A 25,213-nucleotide genomic window follows, 5' to 3' on the forward strand; every position below is an offset into this window, starting at 1 on the left:
TTCTACTCTGTGTTCATACTGTCATGGTATCCTACAGAGGATACCAAGCCAGAAGTTTCAAGATAAGATCCACGTTTGGCTAGTTATAATCACTGATCAAATGCCAAAGTGTTGGAGTTGAGCTGCACGTTGATTAGATGTTCAAGTAAGAATTTCACTGCACACTGTACACATGACAATCAGCTTAACCTAAAATAAACTTAAACTACATCAGTCTGTTTAAACTGCCATGTTCAATGGACCATCACTTTATTTGTCTTTCAGTGTCAGAACATTCCAGAGTGGGACAGACTCTACTTTTCAAACTATCCAGCCAAGGATAAAGGATTAAAAAAAAAAGAGCAGGTGAAATGTCTCAGTACCTGTAGGGATTCCTGAAATGATCTTGATTGTGAAAATCTTGATAACCCCGGGATGCTTCATCAAGCCCATTATCTCATGTAAGTTGAAAACAGATCGGCCCCCTGGGAAATGTAAGGAAGGACTCAAGTCAGTTTAGCTTACATAGCGAATTACTGGAACATTCTAATGATACTAATATAAAGTCTGCATTCAGTAACACAGCTGACAACGGGGGACACAAAAGAGGTCCTATGTATTTATGGGATTACTTCACAGTGCAGACTACCCAGTCAACCAGCACGCACAAGCATAACTATAACTAGCGGCCTAAGACAATACCTTAGTCATGCACTTAGAACATTTCAAAATAAGAGCTTCATTCACAGAGCATTTCAAAATAAAAGACATGTCACGTAAAACATTACAAACGATACCACCACACTTTTAGATATAAAATAATACAACATTTCATAAGCAAAATAGAGTTTGAAAATGCTACAGAAAATGATAAAACAACAGTTCTGTATATGAAAATACATTTTATCATCCAAATATTGCTTGGTAAAATAAATAAATGAGAAACAGATGTAAAATAGGGAAGCACGGTGGCACAGGGGGTAGCGCTGCTGCCTCACAGTAAGGAGACCTGGGTTCGCTTCCCGTGTCCTTCTTGCGTGGAGTTTGCATGTTCTCCCCATGTCTGCGTGGGTTTCCTCCCACAGTCCAAAGACATGCAGGTTAGGTGGATTGGCGATCCTAAATTGTCCCTAGTGTGTGTGTGTGTGTGGATGTGTGCCCTGCGGTGGGCTGGCACCCTGCCCGGGGTTTGTTTCCTGCCTTGCGCCCTGTGTTGTCTGGGATTGGCTCCAGCAGACCCCCGTGACCCTGTAGATAGGATATAGCGGGTTGGATGGATGGATGGGTGGATGGAAGGCACTATATACTAGATAGATAGATAGATAGACAGATAGATAGATAGATAGATAGATAGATAGATAGATAGATAGATAGATATGAAAGGAACTAGATAGATAGATAGATAGATAGATAGATAGATAGATAGATAGATAGATAGATAGATAGATAGATAGATAGATAGATAGCCTGCGGTGGGTTGGCACCCTGCCCAGGATTGGTTCCTGCCTTGTGCCCTGTGTTGGCTGGGATTGGCTCCAGCAGACCCCCGTGACCCTGTATTTGGATTCAGCGGGTTGGAAAATAGATAGATAGATAGATAGATAGATAGATAGATAGATAGACAGATAGATAAGGCACAAAACAATAGATTGACAGATCAAAAACAAAGACTAACGCACATAATGAACAAAAGCAACATTAACATAATTAAATTGCACAAAAATAAATACAAAATGACAGGAAACAGGGCTCTGAACCCCAGCCAGGCTAAACCATGGTCCACAGGTCCTATAACATTATCGATTATTGTAATTCCCTACTGGCAGGTGCCCCTTCTAATCTTCTATCACAGCTCCAGCTTATTCAAAACTCAGCTGTAAGAGTCCTTACACGGACCAGCAACAGCGAGCACATCACACCCATCCTGCTCCATCTCCACTGGCTCCCTGTGTCTTACAGAATTGAATATAAAATTCTACTAATAACCTACAAAGCCTTAAATGACTTTGCACCAAACCACATCAGTGACCTTCTCCATCACTATGTGCCTGCCCGCCCACTAAGGTCCTCTGATTCTGGCAATCTTGTTGTGCCCCCCACTAATCTACACTCCATGGGTGACAGGGCCTTCAGCTGTATAGCGCCCAGACTCTGGAATGACCTACCAAAATTAATCAGGTCAGCTGACTCCATGAATTCTTTTAAAAAACAACTCAAAACTCATCTGTTCAGGAAGGCTTTTAGCTCTACTTGACTTTATTACCCCTCTCTCAGTTTACCTCCATGTCAAGATGCTCATGTAACCTGTGTGTGTGTGTGAGACCATCAATTATGTTGTCTGTTAGGCTTTTTTTCTGTGAATTCACTGTCGTAATCTTCTTTATTTATTTATCTGGTTTGTACAATGCTATATACTATATACTCTGCTGTTCTTTCTTATATTCTGTAAGTGCCTTGAGCATGGGAAAGGCACTATATACATAAAATATATTATTATTATTATTATTATAACACATGTAGACAACACTTACTGCCCGGGGAGCTTTCCTCAGGAGTCTGCCTCTTGGTGTGTTTGGGAATTAATTTCATTACCACAAGGGCGTTGAGAAGACTCCCTGCTGCGGCTGCAAAGGCAGCAAATGACTCCCTGAAAAAAAGAAACAAGAACATATAAAGCAAGGGAACATTTTCAAATCAAGTTCGAGGTCATGCCAAATTTCCCCCGGGGACAAATAAAGTTCTATCTATTTGTCTATTGGGAGGTGAGATTATCATGAAGAAGACAGGACAGGACGCCAGTCTATGGCACATACTGTACACACACACTGGGTCAGTTAAGAATTACCAGTTCACCCAATCTGCATGTCTTTGGGATGTAGGTTAAAACTGAAGCACTTGGAAAAATAAAAAACAAATAAAGAGAAATGGAGAGACATGGAGGAGTCAGACAAACCATGAAGAACAATTGCATTTTGTAGAGTTACAACTGTAATGCTGCATATTCACATCACATCCCATGCCAAAAAAATTGTTTTAAAAATCAAGTTTCAATATATGGTCTCACTTACCAAGAACACAAATACTGTTAATGATATTTATATGACAGAAAATGTTGTGATTTTAAGTTAGTTTGTCTGCTTATTATAATTGTGGAAAATTCTTTTCTTTTTTACAAATTTGAAAATGTACATATGGTTTAACATTCTGATTAGTTCGAGGATTAGTTAACTGATTTGAAATCTGCCACATTTTTCAATTACTTATTTGCTTCATCAAACAATCAGATGTGACTTTTCTTGTTTTTTAAACACTTTTTCTTGGGGTGAGTGTGATGTGTGATGGAGATTTGCTCAGACCTCCACACTGCTGTTTGTACAGGGCAGGCATTAGTCGCAGGCACACGCACACCAACGCTTCAATCGCTCGTGTTGACTGCTGAAGATTTGTGTACTGACAGGAGTGGCTACTGGACAAAAAAAAGTGGAGAATAGTGTAGATAACATAAAAAATTAGAAAAAAACTCTGGAGCTAAATCTGAAACAGTAAACTAATCTGGAACTGGAATTGTAAAAGGTAAGGCAGATTATATATCTGTTGATCTGTCATCTAAATCTGTTTACCAGGGCAGGGACACAGGGCAGCTGGAGCCTATCCCAACAAGAAATGGGCGCAGGCAGGAAAAACCCCTGGACAGGATACCAGCCTATCATAGGGTGAAAACACACATATACACACACACACACACACACACTAACACATACATCATGGACCAGTTCAGAATTACCAGTTCACCACAGGGCTTGAAGGTGAGGAGGCTACTTCCCAGTCCTTAACCTTACTCAAAGCCATACAGAGTCAGGGGAATCTGAAAGATTAAGGTCAGTGACTCTGTGGCGAGGTCCAAACCCCAGTGGCAAGCTTGGATGTCGAGGGCCATACGATTCCATGGCCTGGGCAAAACTCCATTGGCGAATCTAGATGACGAGGGCTGGTGACTCCGTGACCAGCACAATACTGCAAACTCAAAGCCCACCAGACCAAAGGGGATGCTAGAGAGCCAACAAGCCAATAACTCTAAGGACCCTATCCACTAGCTGTACCCAGATATGGCCCACATAATAACAGCACACCAGGCCATGGGAGAAGCCCCAGAAGCTTAGAGGCAAGGAAACTACTTCTCAGAACCTAATCTTAACTTAAAGCCTTCAGGGCTAGGGGAGCCCTAGGGACGAGGATCAAACATCACGTCCCCCAGGGCCTAACCCAACTTGATAGTCAACAAGGGCACAGGGGAGGTTGGAGAAAATCAGCAAACAAGCCAGTAACTCTAAGGACCCTATCCACCCTCTGTAACCAGATATGGCCCATACAATAATACCAAAAACACTTGCTGGGATAACAACTCTCTCTGCTACTTAACTGACCAGATCAATAGCCCAGAAGTTTCATTGACTTGATGCTGTACTTTGATTAAAAAGTGGTCCTTTAATTTTTGAGCAGTATCTATACTAATAAAAGGCAAAGCCCTCACTGACTCACTCACTTACTGACTGACTCACTCATCACTAATTCTCCAACTTCCCGTGTAGGTGGAAGGCTGAAATTTGGCAGGCTCATTCCTTACAGCTTACTTACAAAAGTTAGGCAGGTTTCATTTCAAAATTCTACGCGTAATGGTCATAACTGGAACCTTTTTTTTGTCCATATACTGTAATAGAGCGCAGCTTAATGGCCGTGGGAGGCGGAGTTGCGTATCGCGTCATCATGCCTCCCACGTAATCACGTGAACTGACTGTGAACGCAGCACGTACAAAACAAGGAAGAGCCCCAAAGAGCGCTGAAGAAAACATTCATTACACAATTGAGAAGGCAGCGAAACAATAAGAAGCGAGCGAGTGACGCATACAAGCATATTCATAAGTGCAGCTACTGCGGAAACAAAGCACGGTTTAAATTAAGTTTAAATTAAGTTTATAGAAACGCTCCTGCTGCCGTTTGCAATACCATATTCGCGACATACAAGTTTAATGAGAAGACACGAGGTATAAACGAGACTTTGGATCACTTTGTAACGGAGTTAAAATTGCTGTAGCGAGAAACTTTTAAGTGCCGGGTCTTAGCTAACATTAAATAGTTCATAGACCTACAAAAGGTTGCCATTTATTTGAGGCAAGATTGCTTTTCTCCTGTACAACTATACGTTGCATTCTCAACAGTAAGCTTGCACATCTTGGTCATATTACAACCGGAGTGCTGAACTAACAACGTGGTATACAAAGAGTACTATAACAATCGTGATAAACGAACAATAAAACAGCGGAGAACCCGTTGATTAAATAAAAAGGCTGCTTCCTTGGCAAAGCAAGGAAAAAGGATGACCTTATATGGCGTTCGTTTATAAAACAGCGGAGAAGCTGTGCAAAGTCTGCTTCACAAAAAAACAGCAGAGCGCCTTATATGAGTAGGCAGTCAGCTAAAGAAGGGAATCAATAAATAACTATAATCGTAATAAACGAACAAAAAATAGCAGAGAATCCGCGGACTACATAAAGGAAATGGGTACCTGAACAGAAAAGTGAGTCTCAAATAGCTACACAATAACTATAACAATCGTAATAAACGAACAATAAAACAATACAGAACCGCTAAGCAAGGAGAAAGGACGGCCTTATATGGCGTTCGTTTATAAAACAGCGGAGAGGCTGTGTAAAGGCAGCCAGCCAAGCAAGACACCCATGAAAGCACGCAGGACGAAGCCACGCCCACCAACTCTAAGATCATTGGATATGACGAAAACTCGCAGAGCCACGCCCACCAACTCAGACGCAGCAACTCACAAAACACGGCGTCATTCGAGTTTGTCTCTGCTACAGTCCACATGCACCACTGAACCACGTTGACTTTTCATTATTCTTTTCGGTTACGACACACGACCGCGTCCACCATCGCAAACTGTTTTACACGCCATGGTCTTAGAGTTGGTGGGTGGGTCTTTGTGAGTTGATCTTGCGAGCAGGTGTATGACCAGGCGGTGTGTATGCTTCATGAACGAGGGTGGATGCGGCAGGACCATCTAAGAAGAGGCATGTTTATCGCGGATGTGAATCGCTGTATGCAGCGTGTAAAACATAGAATACGCACGATAAATAAACCACTCTTAGCCCGCCAACGCTAAGACAATGGGATACGCCGACAACTCACAGAGCCACGCCCACCAACTCTAAGACCATGGGACGAGAACGCCTGCCCGCCCGCCTGACTGTTACCAGCGTGTAAAACCATCGCAGCTTTTAACTCACAAACTGCAACAACTCACCAAACAAGGACGCCCTGTCTCTCGAGGCATTCACACTGCCGGAAAACAACCATGGGATACACAAAAAATATCCCATATATATATATATATATATATATATATATATATATATATATATATATATATATACTGGGGGCTCCGTCCCCTGCTCGCTTCACTCGCCAAGCCCTGTGTTTGGTTTGCCGGATATACAATACAATTTATTTTTGTATAGCCCAAAATCACACAAGAAGTGCCGCAATGGGCTTTAACAGGCCCTGCCTCTTGACAGCCCCCCAGCCTTGACCCTCTAAGAAGACCAGAAAAAACTCCCAAAAGAAAACCCTTGTAGGGAAAAAATGGAAGAAACCCTGGGAAAGGCAGTTCAAAGAGAGACCCCTTTCCAGGTAGGTTGGGCGTGCAGTGGGTGTCAAAAAGAAGGGGGTCAATACAATACAATACAGTACAGTACACAGAACAGAATAAATCCTCAATCCAGTATAAAAATTAAAATTCTAGAAGTTCGGAGTAGAATTTCACATTAGATGATATCACATAATATGATTTGGATTTGTTTTAAGTCCTGGAGACCTCATTCATCAAGCTGCCTCCCCCATTTTGCCATTCCACATCTGAAATAGTGCTAATCCGATGAAAGGACCCCTCATTTCCACGTCCCCATTCATCAGGGATGACTTTACCTTAGGCAGGCAATCTACAATTTAAAGAGATTGTTATTTTCTTGTGAATTATTACATATGTATTATTTTCACTTTTAAAAAACTTTTGTAAAAACAATACTTGTTTCTTTATTTCCTGCCCCGCACGAGTATACATCTCTCTCTTCCCAGACGTATAATACTGCTCGTATTGTGAAGGGTGTTGCGGCTGAACGTACGCTAAGGATATGCCTTTGAATCATTTGCTGTCTTTTTGCTGCTTGATAGCTGCCTCTTCTGCCTGTCGCATGTCGTTGTTTTAAGAGCTCAGTGCACATGATGCTTGCCTGCCAAAAGCAATCCAACAACTGTTAGATTAGAGGTCTGTTGACTTGTTTTTAAATGATGGCTCACTGCCTGGTCTCGAGTGACGTTCTGAAAGCAATACCTGTCTTTTATTACTGGCCCCAGGCGTGGTTGAATTCTTTCTTGTAGGATGTATAACGCTGCTCACGTTTGGTTGGGGTAGCTGCTGTCGCGCTGCCCTTCGATCTTTTTAAAGCCTGTACAGCCGCTGTCCTTTTTGCTACGGCCCTGGGACAATCTCTTGGCACCAAGTCTCATGTTTACGGTCCCCGCGAGATGCACTGTGGCAAGTCTCCTTGGTCTCGTGGGTCTTTAAAATGTCTTTCGAGATTATCACGTATCGTAGCCTCGCATTTGCTTTCCATTCCAGGATTTTCTTTTATATACAGATATATATATATATATATATATATATATATACATACACACATATTTATACACACCGTGTATAATAAATAATAATAATAATTCATTACATTTATATAGCGCTTTTCTCAGTACTCAAAGCGCTATCCACACAGGGAGGAACCGGGAAGCGAACCCACAATCTTCCACAGTCTCCTTACTGCAAAGCATCAGCACTACCACTGCACCACCTGTGAGGACATATATATATATATATATATATATATATATATATATATATATATATAAACACCGTATATATTCAGTCACACCCGTGTACATGGGAGAGCTTACACACACATACTATATATACTTCTATATATACACACACATATTTATATATATATACTAGACAAAGAGCCAGTTTCAACAACGTAAGATGAAACGGGCACGAGTGCAATAGTAATAAGTATAAGCACCACAAACCTGATATAGGTGTATTGAATGAATGCGTAATTAGGCCTCGAGCTGTAGTTGAAATCGCCTTTCAGGCCTCTAGAGCTTTAATCGAAGTCGCCTTTCTCTTTGAATTTTTGCGGCCGTAAATCCGCCGCCTCCCGCGATGTTGGGGTTGGATGTCAGTCGAAGTCGCCTTTCTCTTTGAATTTTCGCGGCTGTAGTCGCCTTTGTCTTTGAATTTTTGCGGCCGTAGTCGCCTTTCTCTTTGAATTTTCGCGGCCGTAAATCCGCCGCCTGCCGCGATGTCGGTCTCTTAAAGTTTTTCGGGCAGCTGCACAGAAGGCGACTGCGCATTCGGCTTCGGACAGACGTGAGTGAGTGAGTGAGTGAGGAGACTGGTGAATTATGCATTAAGATTGTGAGACTTCTGAACTCTTTGAGTCCTTCCCCAGCGGGATGACACACAGAAGCGAGATTGCCACGTCTGTTGAGGGTTGCTTGTCCATCGCTGAGGCAACTACAGATTCACAGTGCCACAGAAACAACTACAAGCTGACCGCTGCCATGCTCAAAGCACCGGTCGCCCAATGGGTGACGTAGGGAACATTAAAACTTGGCCACTGACCTGACTGTTTTCTGTGTCTTTGTATAGTAGAATGGTAGATCCCGCTACAATAAATAACCTTGCTGTTCCTGTTTCAAGTTGAACAAAGCTGGTTTTGATAAAGTACTGAGACTCAGCCTCGTCTTTGGGGTGCAAGACACCGACTCATGTGTCACAATATGTATACAGTCACACTCGTGTACATGGGAAGCTTAAAGGCTTTGATAAAGGAAATTGCAGGCTGGACCAGGGGATGGAGCTGTGGTCTAATGCCTCTCTCTGTCCTCCTGGATCCTTCTCCTTCCTGAGACTTGACCCCGGACATCGGCCGCCTTGTTTCAGTTTCGATTCAGTCTGCTGTTCCTGTGTGCTGTTTTTTTTATTTGTCATCCAATTATATTGGGCAACCAAGGTGGTACCCCAACACTTTATCTTTGTTTGAGTTTTACAATATATATAAGTAAATGTATATAATATAACAAATGTACTTTATTTGAGTTTCTGTAAAATAAAGTATTATCTAATCTAACCTCACGCACAATTTGGCAATTGAGGATCAAGTGGCGTAATACCGAAACCAAGAAATTCTTCAGTCCGTACCTCAGAGAATGTTGCCAATATTGTGGATTCTATGGAAAGAAGTCCCCGCGAGTCATAACAGGCAGACTGAGATCTGTTTTCATGGCCATGTTAAAATGCACAGGACTTTGCTTTGCATTGCTGCTGGTTGAGACCATTTTCTGCACAGCCTGTAAAATGGCCTGTAAAATCACTGAATAACATTCTCTGATAATAATTCAAATAACCAAATGACTTTTCAAGTGAAATATATAACATTTTAACCAAAATACTTGAGACTTCAGTTTTTTGATTTCAAATACATTTGTAGACCTTTCTGAAAACATGTTTCCACTTTCTCCTTATGGGCTACTGAATGTAGATTAATGGTTGTTCATTTAAAAATGAAATTTACACACAATAAAGTATGCAGGAAGTGAAAGGTTCCGAATACTTTTTGGGTCCACTGTAGGTATGTAGATAGATAGAGAGATAGACATGAAAGGCACTATATAATACAAGTTATCCATCCAGGACGCGCCAACCATTCTCCTAATTAGGCATCAGGGGAAGAAGTATAAAAGAGTTCAGTGTCATACGCAAAAATATCAGTTCCCATCAACCCTACACACACACACACACGCACGCACACACACACACACACACATACACACACACACTCCCTACTACTCAAACAAGCACAAACTTCAGTTTATATTTCAGATAAACTGATAGAACTGTTTGGAAGTCAGGATTTCAAACAGAGCCCAATTCCCAGACCTCCAGCGCAGAAGAGGAAATGCCATTCTCTCCCACATCAATCCACCTCCGCGGCCAAACAGAAAGACAGCCGCAGTATTCAATGAGTTATTAAAAAAAAAAAAAAAGATATGGAGTGAGTGGGGTGAGGATGTGCCAGAGCACAATAAAACAAATGGCTGATTCATTCAACAGAGACTCACACCCCGGAGCTACAAGAGCTGGAAGCAGGCAGATCAATTCCTTTCAATAAGACGGACATTAATTCAGAGTGCCATAAGGTGGAAGGGGCCACCACATTGGGCATTAGAAATGGCACTGCAAACCAAAGGATTGAGAGACTGGAGATGACAGGCAGGAAATGTCTCCTCATTTGAGATTTTGGAGGAGCCAAGTGATTTGTGTCAGATTTGAAACTCTGACTCTCTTATGGTACAACCATGAGACGTCAAGAATAGCCAGCAGAGTCGACCGAGATTTGTGTGCAGATCCAGAATCGAAACAGGGATTACAAAAGGTTAAAAAAAAAATATCGTTTATTTAAACAAATTCCTAATACAAAACACGCTCGCTTCTTTTAGCTTTTGTTTTTGGTTCCCAGTCCACTTCAGGGTATTTACCTCAATTCTGCCTGCCCATTTCACTTCAGCCACACTCTTTTGTGTCTCAGTCCCTCACAGTTCAGAGGAAGCTAAAGGACACTTCTGCAAACATTTTAGCTCGGGGCTTTGCATTTTTTTCTCACAAAAGATCACATTTGCACCACTAGAAATCCCAAACACCAGGGATTTCATGTGCTAGGGCTCACTCATCCGACAAAAAAAAAACCCACCTTCCAAGCCTTGAGATGATAGTCATGTTGGAAATGCACTATATAGCAAAAGTGACCTTTTCGATCCCAAGCTCTGACTCTTGGTGTATCTTAATTTAAGTGCCAGTGCTCAAATTACTAGAAAAAAGACTTGCGCTGATATTCATTATGGAAAGGACAGCATCCTCAAGTCAACAGCAGCTCATACGAACCAGATGTGTGTTTCTTGTACAGTGCCTTCAGAACGTTTTCAGAACTCTTCACTTTTTTCATGTGTTGTTATGTTAGAACTTTAGAACAATCCAGTCGAGAGCAGGCCATTCAACCCAACAAAGCTCACCAGTCCTGTCCACTTCATTCTTCTAAAATAACATCAAGTCGACTTTTGAAAGTCCCTAAAGTCCTCCTGTCTACCACACCACTTGGTCACTTATTCCAGGTGTCTGTGGTTCTCTGTGTGAGGAAAACCTTCCTAATGTTTGTGTGAAATTTCCCCTTAACAAGTTTCCAACTGTGTCTCCGTGTTCTTGATGATCTCATTTTAAAGTCACCGTCTCGATCCACTGGACTAATTCACTCCATCATTTTAAACGCTTCAATCAGGTCACCTCTTAATCTTCTTTTGTTTAAACTGTAAAGGCTCAGCTCTTTTATCTTTCCTCATAACTCATCCCCTGTAGCCCTGGACTCAGCCTAGTTGCTCTTCTCTGGACCTTTTCTAGTGCTGTTATGTCCTTTTTGTAGCCTGGAGACCAAAACTGCACCCAGTACTCCAGATGAGGCCTCACCAGTGTGTTATAAAGCTTGAGCAGAACCTCCTGTGACTTGTACTCCACACATCCTTTTATCTTTTGTTACTTAGTATTGCCTAATCTTATTTTTATATTTTTATAAACTTTTCTTTCTTCATCTTGTAAGCTACATCATTTGTATGAAAACGTGCTATAGAAATAAATGTTGTTGTCTGGCCACTCTGCAATTAAGACCCAAGTGAGTGGAGTGTTGCAGTGGTGGTTGTCCTTCTGGAAATTTCTCTCATTCCCAGATGTCATCTTTGGAGCTCAGGCAGAGTGATCATCAGGTTTTCTTGGTCATCTCTCTTACTAAGGCTTTAATCCCCTGATTGCTCAGTCTGGTCGGATGGCCAGATCTAGGAAGAGTCATGGTTGTTCCAAACTTCTTTCCTTTTAAGAATTATGGAAGTCACTGTGGTCTTGTGAGCTTTCAGTGCTGCAGGGATTTTTCTGTAGCCTTTATCAGATCTGTGACTTGAGACAACCCCATCTCTAAGTTCTGCTGACAATTCCTTCAACATCATTGCTTGCTTTTTGCTCAACTGTGAACCTTCTTTAGAAATCTGCTTGCCTCCAATCCAGTCAATTGAATTGACCACAGGTGGTCTCCTGACAGCTCAGTGATGATTGAGAGAATGGGATGCACATCAGCAAAATTTCAAGCGTCACAGCAATGGATCTGAATACTGTATATGCTCACGTATAAGTCGGGTTTTCAAACCCGAAAAATCGTTCATAAAATCAGACCCCGACTTAAACGCCCGTTCAAAAATGTGACACTTATTTTTATTTTTTTACATCTTCTTGCCTCCTCCAATCTTGCATCAGTTTCTCAGACACATTGAATTTTATTGCAGCAGCACAGTTACCAATTTCTTTCGCCACTTCAACAACTTTTAATTTAAAACCAGCCTCATAGTTTCTTCTGATCGAACGTTCCATCGTAGATAAGGGATGCTCTTACGATAAAGGTGTATGAAGGTGTGAGATACAAAAAACATAAATCAGTGCAAACGTTGCTTCAGAACAGTTCGGGTATTACCGTGAGGTTACGTAGGCACAATACATAATAAAAAAGCCCGTGAGCTCCGTGGTTACTCTTTCAGGTGGGTGTTAGCATATCATAATCTCTTAGACCAATAGCGTGAGTTTTCCGCATTTGACTTATACGACCGACATTATAAAATACCAGAAATTATACGGTAAAATCAAGTCCCTACTTATTCGTGGGAAGAATTTATCCGCAAGTATAGACGGTAGTTGTGTCAATGGGATATTTCAAATTTGAATAAATTTGCAAACAAAAAACTCCTACAAATATGAGGTTCGACAATTAAGTTCACGAACTTGCCACCGTGCGCTTAGGTTGGCAGCACTGTACAAACAGCTCGGTAAGGTTTCATAACCTTGGAATATCTGTGTCTCACAGCTGTGTTTGTGTCGACGTGTGGCGGTGTCTTGCTGAGTGGCGTTCATTATTGTTGTTGCGTGTTCTTGTGTGTGCCGTTTGCGAGAATGTCGGAACTTGCATTATAGCAACAAACAGACATTAAATTTCTTGTTAAACTTGGCAAGAGTGGAAGTGAAATCAGGGACATGTTAGTCCAAGTTTCTGGGAATAATGCCATGAAGAAAACGGCAGCGTACAAATGGATTAAACGTTTTTTCTGAGGGGAGAGAAAGCATCACTGATGAAGATAGGTCAGGGTGGCCAGTAACAAGCAGAACTGACAAAAATTTGTCAAATTGCGCATTAAAATCATCGGCTGACAGTGAGAAGCATAGCAGACCAAGTAAGCATCGATAGAGAAACAGTTAAGATTTCATTAACTGAAAATCTTGGCATGAGAAAGGTGTGTGCAAAAATGGCCCCAATGGAGCTCACCAATAAACAAAAGCAAAGGAGAGTCGAAGTTTGCCAAAACCTTTTGGAGAGGCAAGACAATGTTCTGGGCCGTGTTATCACTGGTCATGAAACATGGGTGTACCAATACGACCCTGAAACAAAGCATCCAAGTGCACAATGGAAGTCGGCCAATTCTTCACGACCCAAAAAGTTCCGTCAGTTCAAATCAAGAGTCAAAACGATGTTACTAACCTTTTTTGATATCAGTCGGATTATTCGTTATGAGTTTGTGCCAACTGGACAAACAGTTGACCAAGTTTACCATTTGGAAGTGCTAAAAAGGCCGTGTGAAAAAGATGAACTTTTCACCAACAACTCATGGCTCCTGCATCACGACAATGCGCCAGCTCACACAGCACTGTCTGTGAGGGAATTGTTAGCCAGTAAACTGCATTGGAACAGCCCTCCCTACCCATCTGATCTGGCCCCCAATGACTCTTTTCTTTATCTGAAGATTAAGGAAATATTGAAAGGAAGACATTTTGATGACATTCAGGACACCAATAGCTCTGATAGCCATTCTAGAGTTCCAATATTTCTTTGAAGGGTGGAGAGGGTGCTGGCGTCAGTGCATAGCATCCCAGCGGGTGTACTTTGAAGGCGACTGTACTGATGATATTCAGCAATGAGGTATGTAGCACTTTTTCTAGGATGAGTTCACAAACTTAATTGTCAGACCTCGTATGTTTTGACTTTGTGATTCTGGGGTATTCAGTGTTGTTTGAGGAGGGAAAATAAGTAATTTAAATGATTTTAGCATAAAGCTGCAACATAACAAATTATGAAAAACTGAAGTGGTCTGAATACCTTCTGAGGGCACTTTATATATGTGATGTTGTATTTAAAGTCTGCAATTGTATTCATCACTTGCTATTAATTCTTATACAGTCACTAGTCTGTTGGAGACATGGAAGTAAGAATTTCACTGTAAAGGACAAGAAACATGATACAGTAGACCCCCGCGAAGTTGCAGTTCAGGGTTCGCGGCCTCAGCCGTTCGTGGATTTTTCCTTAGAACCTAACTATTAATTATTAGCGGAAAGCGCAAATATCCTCCGCAATTTTTTATGGCTTTTTTCGTGGCAATACTGTGCTGTAGACAGAACAGGAAGAAACTGTTGAGGGAAACACGGTTTGGGATGGTGAAAGTATCCAATCCGAGAACGTTATTCATTTCTTCTTGCTGCTGATTGACTGCTGCCCTGTGACACGTCTCCAGGTGAGTGTCCTTGTGTTTTCCATTTTGTTATTGTATTCATTTTGTTATTCTTAAACGCACAAGATGTCGCTAAACGCCTTGCACCTTCTAAGGCTTCTGGCACTGAGCCTAAGCGCCAGAAGAAGTTTAAAACACTCCAGGAGAAGGTTGAACTACTGGATTTGCTCTGGGAACTAAAAAGTTATTCTGCAGTAGCGTGCCACTATGGCATTAATGAAAGCACCGCACGCTACATAAAGAAAAACGAAGCAGCGATCTGGAGTACCGTATCTGTAAGTTCTTTGTGATAATGCCAAAAAGGTAATGACCGTAAGGAATAAAAATATCGTCAGGATGGAATCACAAACTGCAGGAAGAAGAACATCCCCTTGGACGGTAATATCATCCATGAGAAAGCACCGAAATTGTACCAGCAGTTCGCTATAGGAGACAATGTAGCAACTTCCCATCACAATGTTCCTGAAACCTATAAAGAAAAGCCAACACGAAACCCCACCAGAAGAAGACCACCTGTCCAAAGATACGACTCCTCCTGAAGCGCCTGAAGAAGAGGTGCCACCCGAGGAGTTTTAAATCCTCTGCGTCGTACTGCACAGCTACTTCATCATCATCATCAAAATCATTCATCATTGATGAGTACCCGTACATTTTACTGTATTTTAATTAAATGCAATTATTATATATTTACTCTACTTATACAAAATAAAATAACAGCGCATACCAAAGAAAATGCGCTTGCATGAATTACACTATGTATAGCGGTAACATCGGTATTTTACATTCTAGCACCGTGGGAGACATTGCAGTACAGTACTATACAGTAGATGGGTTTACCTTTACATTCTGTTTTTAGGTAATGTATTAATGTATTAAGCTGAGTTTGCAACGAAATTAAGGTTCTTTGGGGGCATACTGTATTTAGGGTTTAAACTATAAAAATAGGCATTTAAAAGGAAGTTTTTAACCACATCCAAAAGTCGCGGTTTTTCACAATTCGCGGGTGCTCTAGGAACGTAACCCCTGTGAATTTTGGGGGTGAACTGTATTACAAAAACATAACTGTACGCAGCCCCGCCGTGCTATACGACCTGCTTCAACAGCGCCTTCACGGTCCTGTCACACATTAGAGAGTCAGTCAGCCACAGAAAACTCATCACCATGACGAGTTCGCTCACAGCTCTCCGCACAGAGCATACATCAGCCAAGGACCAATCACCGATATAGGGGGGTATTTTAATTCAGGCAATGACTAGGCCCACTTTCTCTTTGTACCCTCTCCTTCAGGATAATCCGATCCCAATCACTGATCCGCAGCCGTGGGACCAACCTGAGGAGGAGGATTATCAGAGCCTGGTCTGAAGGAGGGAGATGAGGCGGAATGACTAATGAAGCCACTGCTTGCTTACTGTGTTTGTGTGTTATAGAGTGGTAGCTCCCACCTGAATAAAAAATGCTTGCTGTTCCTGTTTGAGGTTGTTAATAAAGCTGATGGTTCTGAAGATTGTGACTCAGCCTCGTGTTTTTGGAGTGTAAGACAATGACTCACACGTCACAATAACAATGACCACCTCAATCATCTCTGCGGTGTTGAATGTTAACTCTTCTTCTTCTTCTCCTACTTCCTCAGATCTCCGTTTATCTCACCAGCTCCTATACGTCTGCCGAGTGAGGCCCTGGTTTCAACCCAGACTTCCCATATTTACTGCATTATGTGCCCATTCATTCTCAAATATTTAAAGAGCACCTTTGTCCACCTGTGATGGACTGGCACCCTCTTTTTTCGTGCCCTGCATCTAATGAATGCAGGGATAAGCTTCAGCAGCCTTGCGATCCTCTCCTGAATAAGCACATTAACAAGATGGATGGATGGATGGATCTTAGTCCATACTGACTAAAACATGACCAATTTTTTGAAAGTGTCCGATTTGGCAACTGAATCCATGCCACAGTCTCACCCGTACTCCACCAACAAGTACCTGGGGGGTTCACTTAACCTCTTTCACGTTAGACCTGAGCGTCACTCGGGCTGTAAACACAATGCTAAAAGCGTTAGTCCCGAGTGTCACTCAAGCAGCGGTATAGACAAGTCTCATGTAAGACCCGAGGATTACTCAGGCTGTAAAAGTGTCAACAACGTTAGTGGCGAGCGTTATTCAGGCAACAGCTACATGTCTTACATAGGCGTCAGGCTAGACTGTTACCTAGGCAACGGTGTAGATGCATCCTCTCCTAGCCTCATAAAGGCATCTCGTAAGAAACAGCAGTGACGACGGGGTGAATCGGTCTTCAGACAGTGAAACCAAAAGGGATTCTGGGAACCTTGCACATGTGCAGTGTGCTGTTCATATTATTATTATTATTGTTCATCACTATTATGATCTGTATCATTATTATACTTTCTACAGTTCTGACTTTTGTCCTTTTAATGTTTTGCATGTTTTACAGTAAAAAGATAAGATTTAATAAACGTGTCACTTTTCAAGCCAAAAATGCAATGCTTTTTACATGTTTTTTTGAGAAAAAAATGGAACGCTAAAGCGGTTAAACAACAAAGCAGACTGGTCTGATAATACAGTGGCTCTGGACAAGAAGCGCCAGAGCAGACTGGACTTGCTAAAGAGACCTCAGGTTTTTTGATGTGTGCAATGAGCTGCTGGAAATGTTCTACCAGTTCAAAGTAGCCAGTGTGGTGTTCTGTGCTGAAATCTTCTGAGAAAACAACCGGAGCACAAAAGAAGCAGAACACATGAACAACCTGATCAGGAAAGCCTGCTCCATCACAGGGCAGACCCTGGACACACTGGAAACTGTAATGGGAAAGAGAATGATGGTAAAATTGGATGCCTTCATGGAGGAGGCGTTCTCTTGAAGCACTTTTAGCCACAGGCTCATTCCACCACCGTGTGCTACGAAGCGCCTCTGGGGGTCTTTTCTGCCCACTGCTATCAGGCAATTCAATGCTTCCACTCTATGTACTTGTTAAGTTTATTTTTATTTATTTATTGCAGTGGTCCTCAGTCAGGGTCCTGGAGGGCCGCAGTGGCTACGGGTTTTCATTCCAGCCAGAGTCCTAATTAGAAGTCAGTCCTTGCTGATAATGAAAGTTGGTGTTTAACTCCATGCCTTGTGAGTGCCTTTATTGATCAAAGACAAATTTTAGTTCCTTTGTAGATCAGAGGTCCTCAATTACAGTCCTGGAGGCCTGCCATGGCTGCAGCTTTTCACTTCAACCAATTTCTTAATTAGGACCCTTTTATCCATATTACTAACCGAGAATAAACCGGATATGGACGCAGGTACACGGCGATGGGACCATGAGACGTACTGCGCAGGTGCCTACAGCGTGCGTCTCATAAACCGCAAGTGAAGTCTTATCCACCACGAACGAAGGAGTCACGGCCCAAAAACTTAAGAGCTCAACTAACGTGAATGAGAAATGAAGCAACAACGCACCCATAGCTAACGACACAGCCACACAAAAAAGAGGATTCTGCGCTGCACCCCAGAGTCAAACGGAAGAGGATACGGAGGCCCCATAGGTCCACAAAGATAGTACGGAAGGCGCGGGAAAGTACGAAAGGCGCCGGCGCCTACAACGCGCTTCTGAATAGGACATGAAGCAACAACGTGCCCATAGCTAATGACTAACGACACAGACACACAGAAAAGAGGATTCTGCACTGCACCCCAGAGTCACACGTAAGACACTACAGCGTCCGCAAAGGTCCACAAAAGTAGTACGGAAGGCGCGAGAAAGTACGAAAGGCCCAGGCGCCTACAACGCGCTTCTGAACTAAACGTCCACACTACACAGAGAATGAGAATAAACGAACTCTCCGTATTAAACGTACGGCATCCTCACACGTCCAAACCATATAACATATGTGAATCACATTACAGTGATGCATTATTAACGGTACAACCACAGAAAACGCTCCATATTAACAGTAAGTGCAATTATCCATATTACTAACGGTAGACAACGGATAACTAATGGAATCACGGTCACGGCTCCAAAACGATCCAGCTCAACTAACGGAGCTATAAAAGCGAGCCCGCATGGATAAAAACAATAGACGTAGGCGCCTACAACGCGAGTCTGAAACCGCGGAAGCAAAACTGTCTCGGCTCCAAAACCAAACAGCTCCGCATGAACAAATACAATGTACATAGACGCCTACAACGCGTGTCAGAAACTGCGGAAGCAAAGCAGGCACGAGTTCAAAACGAAAGACCACAACTGACAGAGATACAAACATAAGCCCGCCTGGATATAATCAATGAATGCAGGCGCCTACAGCGCGCGTCTGAAATGCCGCAAGCAATGCAGGCACATATCTCATACATTCATCAATGTATTTCGGGTTACGCCGACAATAATCTCTTTCAAATCTATTTAGGGTTACCCAAGACCAGGGGTTGGCGAGCGAAGCGAGCAGGGGGCGGAGCCCCCTAGTTTACTACTAAAGCAATACGTTTTTTGGGCTTAATTTTAGTTCTCTTGCCTGCTACCATTCAAAACCCTTACTTGTCCATTTTAGATTTTAGCAGCTGCATTTAAGTTTTATTTGTTGCCTGTTTTCTTAATCAGACATTAGTTAATAATGAGATGCAGCTCTCCAGCTAACGTGCTTACCATGACGTATCTGTGATAAAAAATGTTTAGAAATGAATGAGAGGGGAATTGGAAGGACCATCAAGTTTAAATCTATTCTGTCCACAAAACACACAGATAATGTTCTCACTGAAGGAAACTCTACAGTGCAATTAAAATTGCTCTTGGATAACTAAATAGTTCGATACCAAGTTTCATTATCAGCATGGACTGCTTTCTAATTAGGAAACTAGTTGGAATAATAATAATAACTAGCCAACCCGTAGCATACGCCGCATAATTATTTATTGATGGATGAACTCTTCCTGAAAGACACAGTTGTCCAAATGGGGTGGGTTTGAGGATATGACTGTGAGTGAATGAAAAGATGGAACTCTGGAGAGAGCAACATACAATTGTCCGTGACTGATAACAGGATACGCACGACAGAGCCCCGCCCGCCAACTGTAACCCTTCTCCCGTGTCATGTTCATGTGCCCGCACGCAACACCTCACCAAACTCCGTCTCAGTCGCTTTTGTCTCTGCTACAGTCCACCTCTGAGCCACGTTGACTTTTCATTATTCTTTTCGGTTCCGGCTGCTTTTAGTGTATCCCATGGTCTCTGTCATGTGTGCCATGGTCGCCTGCTTAGTGAATTATACAGGGATATCCGGGGAATAAGGACAGTTTGTGAGGTAGCAGCTGTGATAGTTTCACACTGCAGTACATTGCGGTGAATGCTGGTTGCAGTCAGGCGGGCGGGCGGGCAAGCCTACAAAAACACTATGCTCTTAGTATGGTATGAATCAGGTTTTTGTAGACAAAGGTTTTCCCTGTTCCTGCAGAACCATCTAAGAAGAAGCATATTTGTCGCGGATGGGAATCGCTGTATGCAGTGTGTAAAACAGTTTGCGAGGGTGGACGCGGTTGTGCGTATCCCATGACGTGGGAGGAGGGTTAGAGTTGGCGTGCGGGGCTCTGTCGTGCGCACCCCATGGTCTTAGAGTTGGCGGGCGGGGCTCTGTCGTGTGTACACCATGCGCAGTGCTCATGCCTCGAGAGCGAGGCTGGAGGGCTCTGTCTTGCGTGTGTCTTGCTTGCCATGGTCTTAGTGAATTATATATATAGATAATTCTTTGCATTTATATATCTATATATATATTATCACTACTCAAAGCGCTCAGCAATTGCAGGTTAAGGGCCTTGCTCAAGGGCCCAACAGTGCAGAGTCCCTATTGGCATTTATGGGATTCGAACGGGCAACCTTCCGATTGCCAGTGCAGATCCCTAGCCTCAGAGCCACCACTCCGCCTCTTCAGGACCGTGATTGAGGACCCCTGATTTATTTATTTATGTATTTATCAATTAATTGTGAGTCTGTATCATTTTTTTTATGTTTCTGCTGCTTTATGTATTTGAATTCCCCCGTGACATTTAAAAAGTTTACCTAATCTAATCTAATCTAATTTAATCTATCTAACCCTTACAAAGTCCCGCAGGCTATGAATTCTTGGCAGACATGTTTATAAACTCCATCAGACATCTGGGACAACTGATGTTCATTCTGTTCACACAAGTCTGTATTTTTTGTATTGTTTTTCAGCCAAAGCAATTTACTGAATAATTGAATAATGAGATAACTGGTGAACAGTGCAGTTGATTGTATATTCATACAATGTGAGTGCACACACAGGTGAGGTGAGCCAGTGTTGAAAACTTAGCCTGAGGTCATTTGATTCAAGCAAGGAGCTCAACCCCTGATCTGCCTCACCAAGTGCTGAAGGATCACTTCAGCTGCCAATATTACAATGACAGAGATATAAGCAAATGACTGGATGCCATCTAAAGCACGTTGAGTGCGTGGTTACTACTCTACTGCAGGATGCCATATAAAATCACAGGTTTGGTTCTCTTCATTGACTCACTGGAGGACCCTGAGTGAGTCATATCACCTGTCAATCATATAAATATGCAAATAATTTCACATATTGGGCTTGTAGCCGCTGTCACTATAAACAGCAAAGGGAGTATAAGTTGAAGGTTCAGTGCCCTCCACTGGTGCCCCCCTCACCTGCTGGTATTCCAACCATATAGAGGTATGCAACACCTAAAAAAAAACACATATGGCTCCCACCAGGCAGGGTGGTCATTAAGGCAACCCACAAATATTACTGTTCAATCACATACCAAAAAAAATGTTATGTTGTGTCTGGTCAATTTTCAATGAAATGGTTTGCAAATCATCACTTTCTGTTTTTATTTACATTTTACCCAGCATCCCAACTTTTATTTTCAAAAACAGGCTTGTATTTTTGTCACAATTTCTTGACAAATTCTGCAGCCACCTTCGCACCTGCATGTGCAACTCAAACCACGGCTTACAGCACTTGAACCGCTTATTGCGGTCCAACTTTTTTCTTTAACATATAAAATAGGTACAGCACATTTGCTGTGATTGGTATGGACAACCTGTAAGAAAAATCTGGATGACATATTGGGCCGCCTTAGCTTATTAGCTAAACAAACGAGTCTGATGGTCTGAATAGTTTGCTCTCGTTTGTCAGATTTCTTATGTCATTATGATGGGGTGTTATGGCTTTGGCATGTATTGCTGCTACAGGTCCTAGCACACGTATCTTATTTGATGATGGAACTGCTGAATAGCAGTGGCACAAAAAATTCTGAGGTATATACTGTAGAAATATCTGATCTGTTCAAGTTCCAGTAAATGCCTCGAAACCAATTAGACAGCACTTCATCCTACAACAAGATCTTCTTCTTCTTCTTTCGGCTGCTCCCATTAGGGTTTGCCACAGCGGATCATCTTCTTCCATATCTTTCTGTCCTCGTCATCTTGTTCTGTTACACCCATCACCTGCATGCCCTCTCTCACCACATCCATAAACCTTCTCTTAGGCCTTCCTCTTTTCCTCTTCCCTGGCAGCTCTATCCTTAATGTCCTTCTCCCAATATACTCAGCATCTCTCCTCTGCACATGTCCAAACCAATGCAATCTCGCCTCTCTGACTTTGTCTCCCAACCGTCCAACTTGAGCTGACCCTCTAATGTCCTCATTTCTAATCCTGTCCATCCTCGTCACACCCAATGCAAATCTTGGTATCTTTAAATCTGCCACCTCCAGCTCTGTCTCCTGCTTTCTGGTCACTGCCACCGTCTCCAACCCATATAACATAGCTGGTCTCACTACTGTCCTATAGACCTTCCCTTTCACTCTTGATTATGACCTCAAACATACTGTAAAGGCAACACAGGAGTTTTGCAAAGCTAAAAAAATGTTAAATTCTTGAATGGCCAAGCCAGTCACCCAGTTTAAATCCAGTTGAGCAGGCCTTCCATATGCTAAAGAGAAAACAAGCAGGAGCTGAAGATGGCTCCATTAGAGGCTTGGCAGAGCAGCACCAGAGAAGATCCTCAGCACCTGCTGATGCCTATGAATTGCAGACTTTAAGCAGTCATTGCATGCAAGGGATTATGCAACAAAGTCCTAAATACAATGGCTTTAATAGACCTGCCATTGCTTTGTCCTAAACATTATGTTATTGTTATTGCAGTTTGTGTTATTTTTCTGGTGAGGGCCTCTTAATTAATGATAGATTTAAAAGTAAGGAAGCAAGGAATCTGAGGACATTTCCTGAAGGAATAATGCCATGAGCAGATGGGGCAGTGTTAAAAATGAATTGAGTTTTCTGGTTGAGATGTCGAATGTGCTTTGTGGTCTGCTGATAACAATTGGCAATGAGGATGGGATCAGGATTTGGAATTACTCAGTGACAATAATGACGAGAAGCATGGCATCCCACCAGCCTATAATGATTAACCGCTTTGGCATTCTAAATGTGTCTAAGGGCTGCCGGATCACCTGAATTTGTACATGACTTCTGTTTTTGGGGTATAGGTATATTAAAAACAGACAGTCCCGTTATGGAATAAGTGTTTACTTGGATGTGAGGGATATTATACATTATTGTTACTACAGTTGTGGGCACTAGGCGGCTTAACTAATTTATGATGATAAATTAGACTGGACTGCCAATACTGATGCTCTGTGTAAGAAAGGACAGAGCCAACTATACTTCCTTAGAAGGCTGGCGTCCTTCAACATCTGCAATAAGATGCTGCAGATGTTCTATCAGACGGTTGTGGCGAGCACCCTCTTCTACGCAGTGGTGTGCTGGGGAGGCAGCATTAAGAAGAAGGATGCCTCATGCCTGGACAAACTGGTGAGGAAGGCAGGCTCTATTGTAGGCATGGAGCTGGACAGTTTAACATCTGTGGCAGAGCAACAGGCCCTGAGCAGACTCCTGTCAATCATGGAGAATCCACTGCATCCACTAAACAGTGTCATCTCCAGACAGAGGAGCAGCTTCAGCGACAGACTGTTGTCACCGTCCTGCTCCACTGACAGACTGAGGAGATCGTTCCTCCCCCAAACTATGCGACTCTTCAATTCCACCCGGGGGGTAAACGTTAACATTATACAAAGTTATTGTCTGTTTTTACCTACATTATTATCAATCTTTAATTTAATATTGTTTTTTGTATCAGTATGCTGCTGCTGGAGAATGTGAATTTCCCCTTGGGATTAATAAAGTATCTATCTATCTATCTATCTATCTATCTATCTATCTATCTATCTATCTATCTATCTATCTATCTATCTATCTATCTATCTATCTATCTATCTATCTATCTATCTATCTATCTATCTATCTATCTATCTATCTATCTATCTATCTAAACTCCAGATACAACTAAACACACAACTACAGTGAGTATTTATTTCAGCAATCACCTTCTCACAGACTCCTTTAGACAACAAAATACAATATTATTTCTTTTTGTCTGGGTTTGCTTCCTTCCTTTTCTCCTCCACCCCTCCCTGGTGAAGTTTATCCTTGTCTCCTCACCAAACTTTAACTCACCTAGGTGAGGCATAGCAGCTGCTTTTATGCCGGACCCTTGGTGTACTTTTGGTACACCAGTTGCTCTGTACAACCTGAAACAGAGGAAGCACTTCCAGGTCAAGTGAAACAGCTATGAAACAAGGTAGTCCTCTCCAGGCAGCGCCTCCTAGCTGGCCCAACAATGTCCTCCTGAACTACAGTTCCCATGAACTTCTTCAGGAGGCATGCCAGAGGAGCACTGCCACCTAGCATCTGGGGGAAAATTTGCTCTAAAGAAGCAGTCTCCCAATGTCCATACATTATTCCTGCCTTGCACCTGAGGAATGGAGTAGCACTCATCCTGGCGAGATACCCATTCATCCCAGCACTCCACTTATAATGGCTGCCACAGGCAGGGTAAATCAAGACCTTCCAACCCGGTGGAGGTGACAATCTATCCATGTCTATCACATAGTCGGGTCAGGTCAGGTCAGGACAGGTTGAGAAGCATGCACTGGTACAGTGCATTGCCGCACCCACCACACGTCTATCACACAGTTTATTTTTCTGATGAGGGTCTCTTAATTAAACATACATATAAAACTAAGGAAGTTCATGATTTGAGGGCACTCCCTGAGGGACTCATTCCATGTCTCTATATATAAGCAGATGGGGCAGTGTTGTCGTTATTCATTCAGTCACATTCGACTCTTGACGATTTTCTGGGCCATCACTTGCCACGCTTCCTGGTCTTGAACTTTCCTTATTAGTTGTTCCACGGTTAGGCTGGTGTCCATTTTGATGTGATCGAGCCAATGTCTTTTTTGACGGCCTCGTCTCCTAGTTCCACTGATCATCCCAGGCATAACCGCTTTCTCCAAAGACTCTGATCACATCACACAGCCAAAATAAGTGTGGTGGAGCCTGGCTATCTTGCCTCCAAGCCAGGTAGGTGGCTT

At 42.5% G+C, this 25,213-nt stretch overlaps 1 protein-coding gene and 1 long non-coding RNA gene across 3 annotated transcripts in view; both read right to left on the reverse strand.

Annotated features, from left to right (window-relative positions):
* LOC127526771 (uncharacterized) overlaps positions 1 to 25,213 on the reverse strand; it is a 266,618-nt gene that overhangs the window by 110,539 nt on the left and 130,866 nt on the right. The window lies entirely within an intron of this gene.
* slc22a18 (solute carrier family 22 member 18) overlaps positions 1 to 25,213 on the reverse strand; it is a 266,376-nt gene that overhangs the window by 106,013 nt on the left and 135,150 nt on the right. For both annotated transcript variants that reach the window (XM_028825835.2, XM_028825836.2), the window contains exons 6-7: positions 2,511 to 2,626; positions 363 to 464 (exon numbers count right to left, since the gene is read on the reverse strand). In XM_028825835.2, the coding sequence (XP_028681668.1) occupies positions 363 to 464; positions 2,511 to 2,626 (218 nt within the window). The remainder of the gene's footprint in view (positions 1 to 362; positions 465 to 2,510; positions 2,627 to 25,213) is intronic.

The sequence above is a fragment of the Erpetoichthys calabaricus genome, chromosome 2 (genome assembly GCF_900747795.2).
Source record: "Erpetoichthys calabaricus chromosome 2, fErpCal1.3, whole genome shotgun sequence".
In the NCBI taxonomy this organism is placed as follows: Eukaryota; Metazoa; Chordata; class Cladistia; order Polypteriformes; family Polypteridae; genus Erpetoichthys; species Erpetoichthys calabaricus.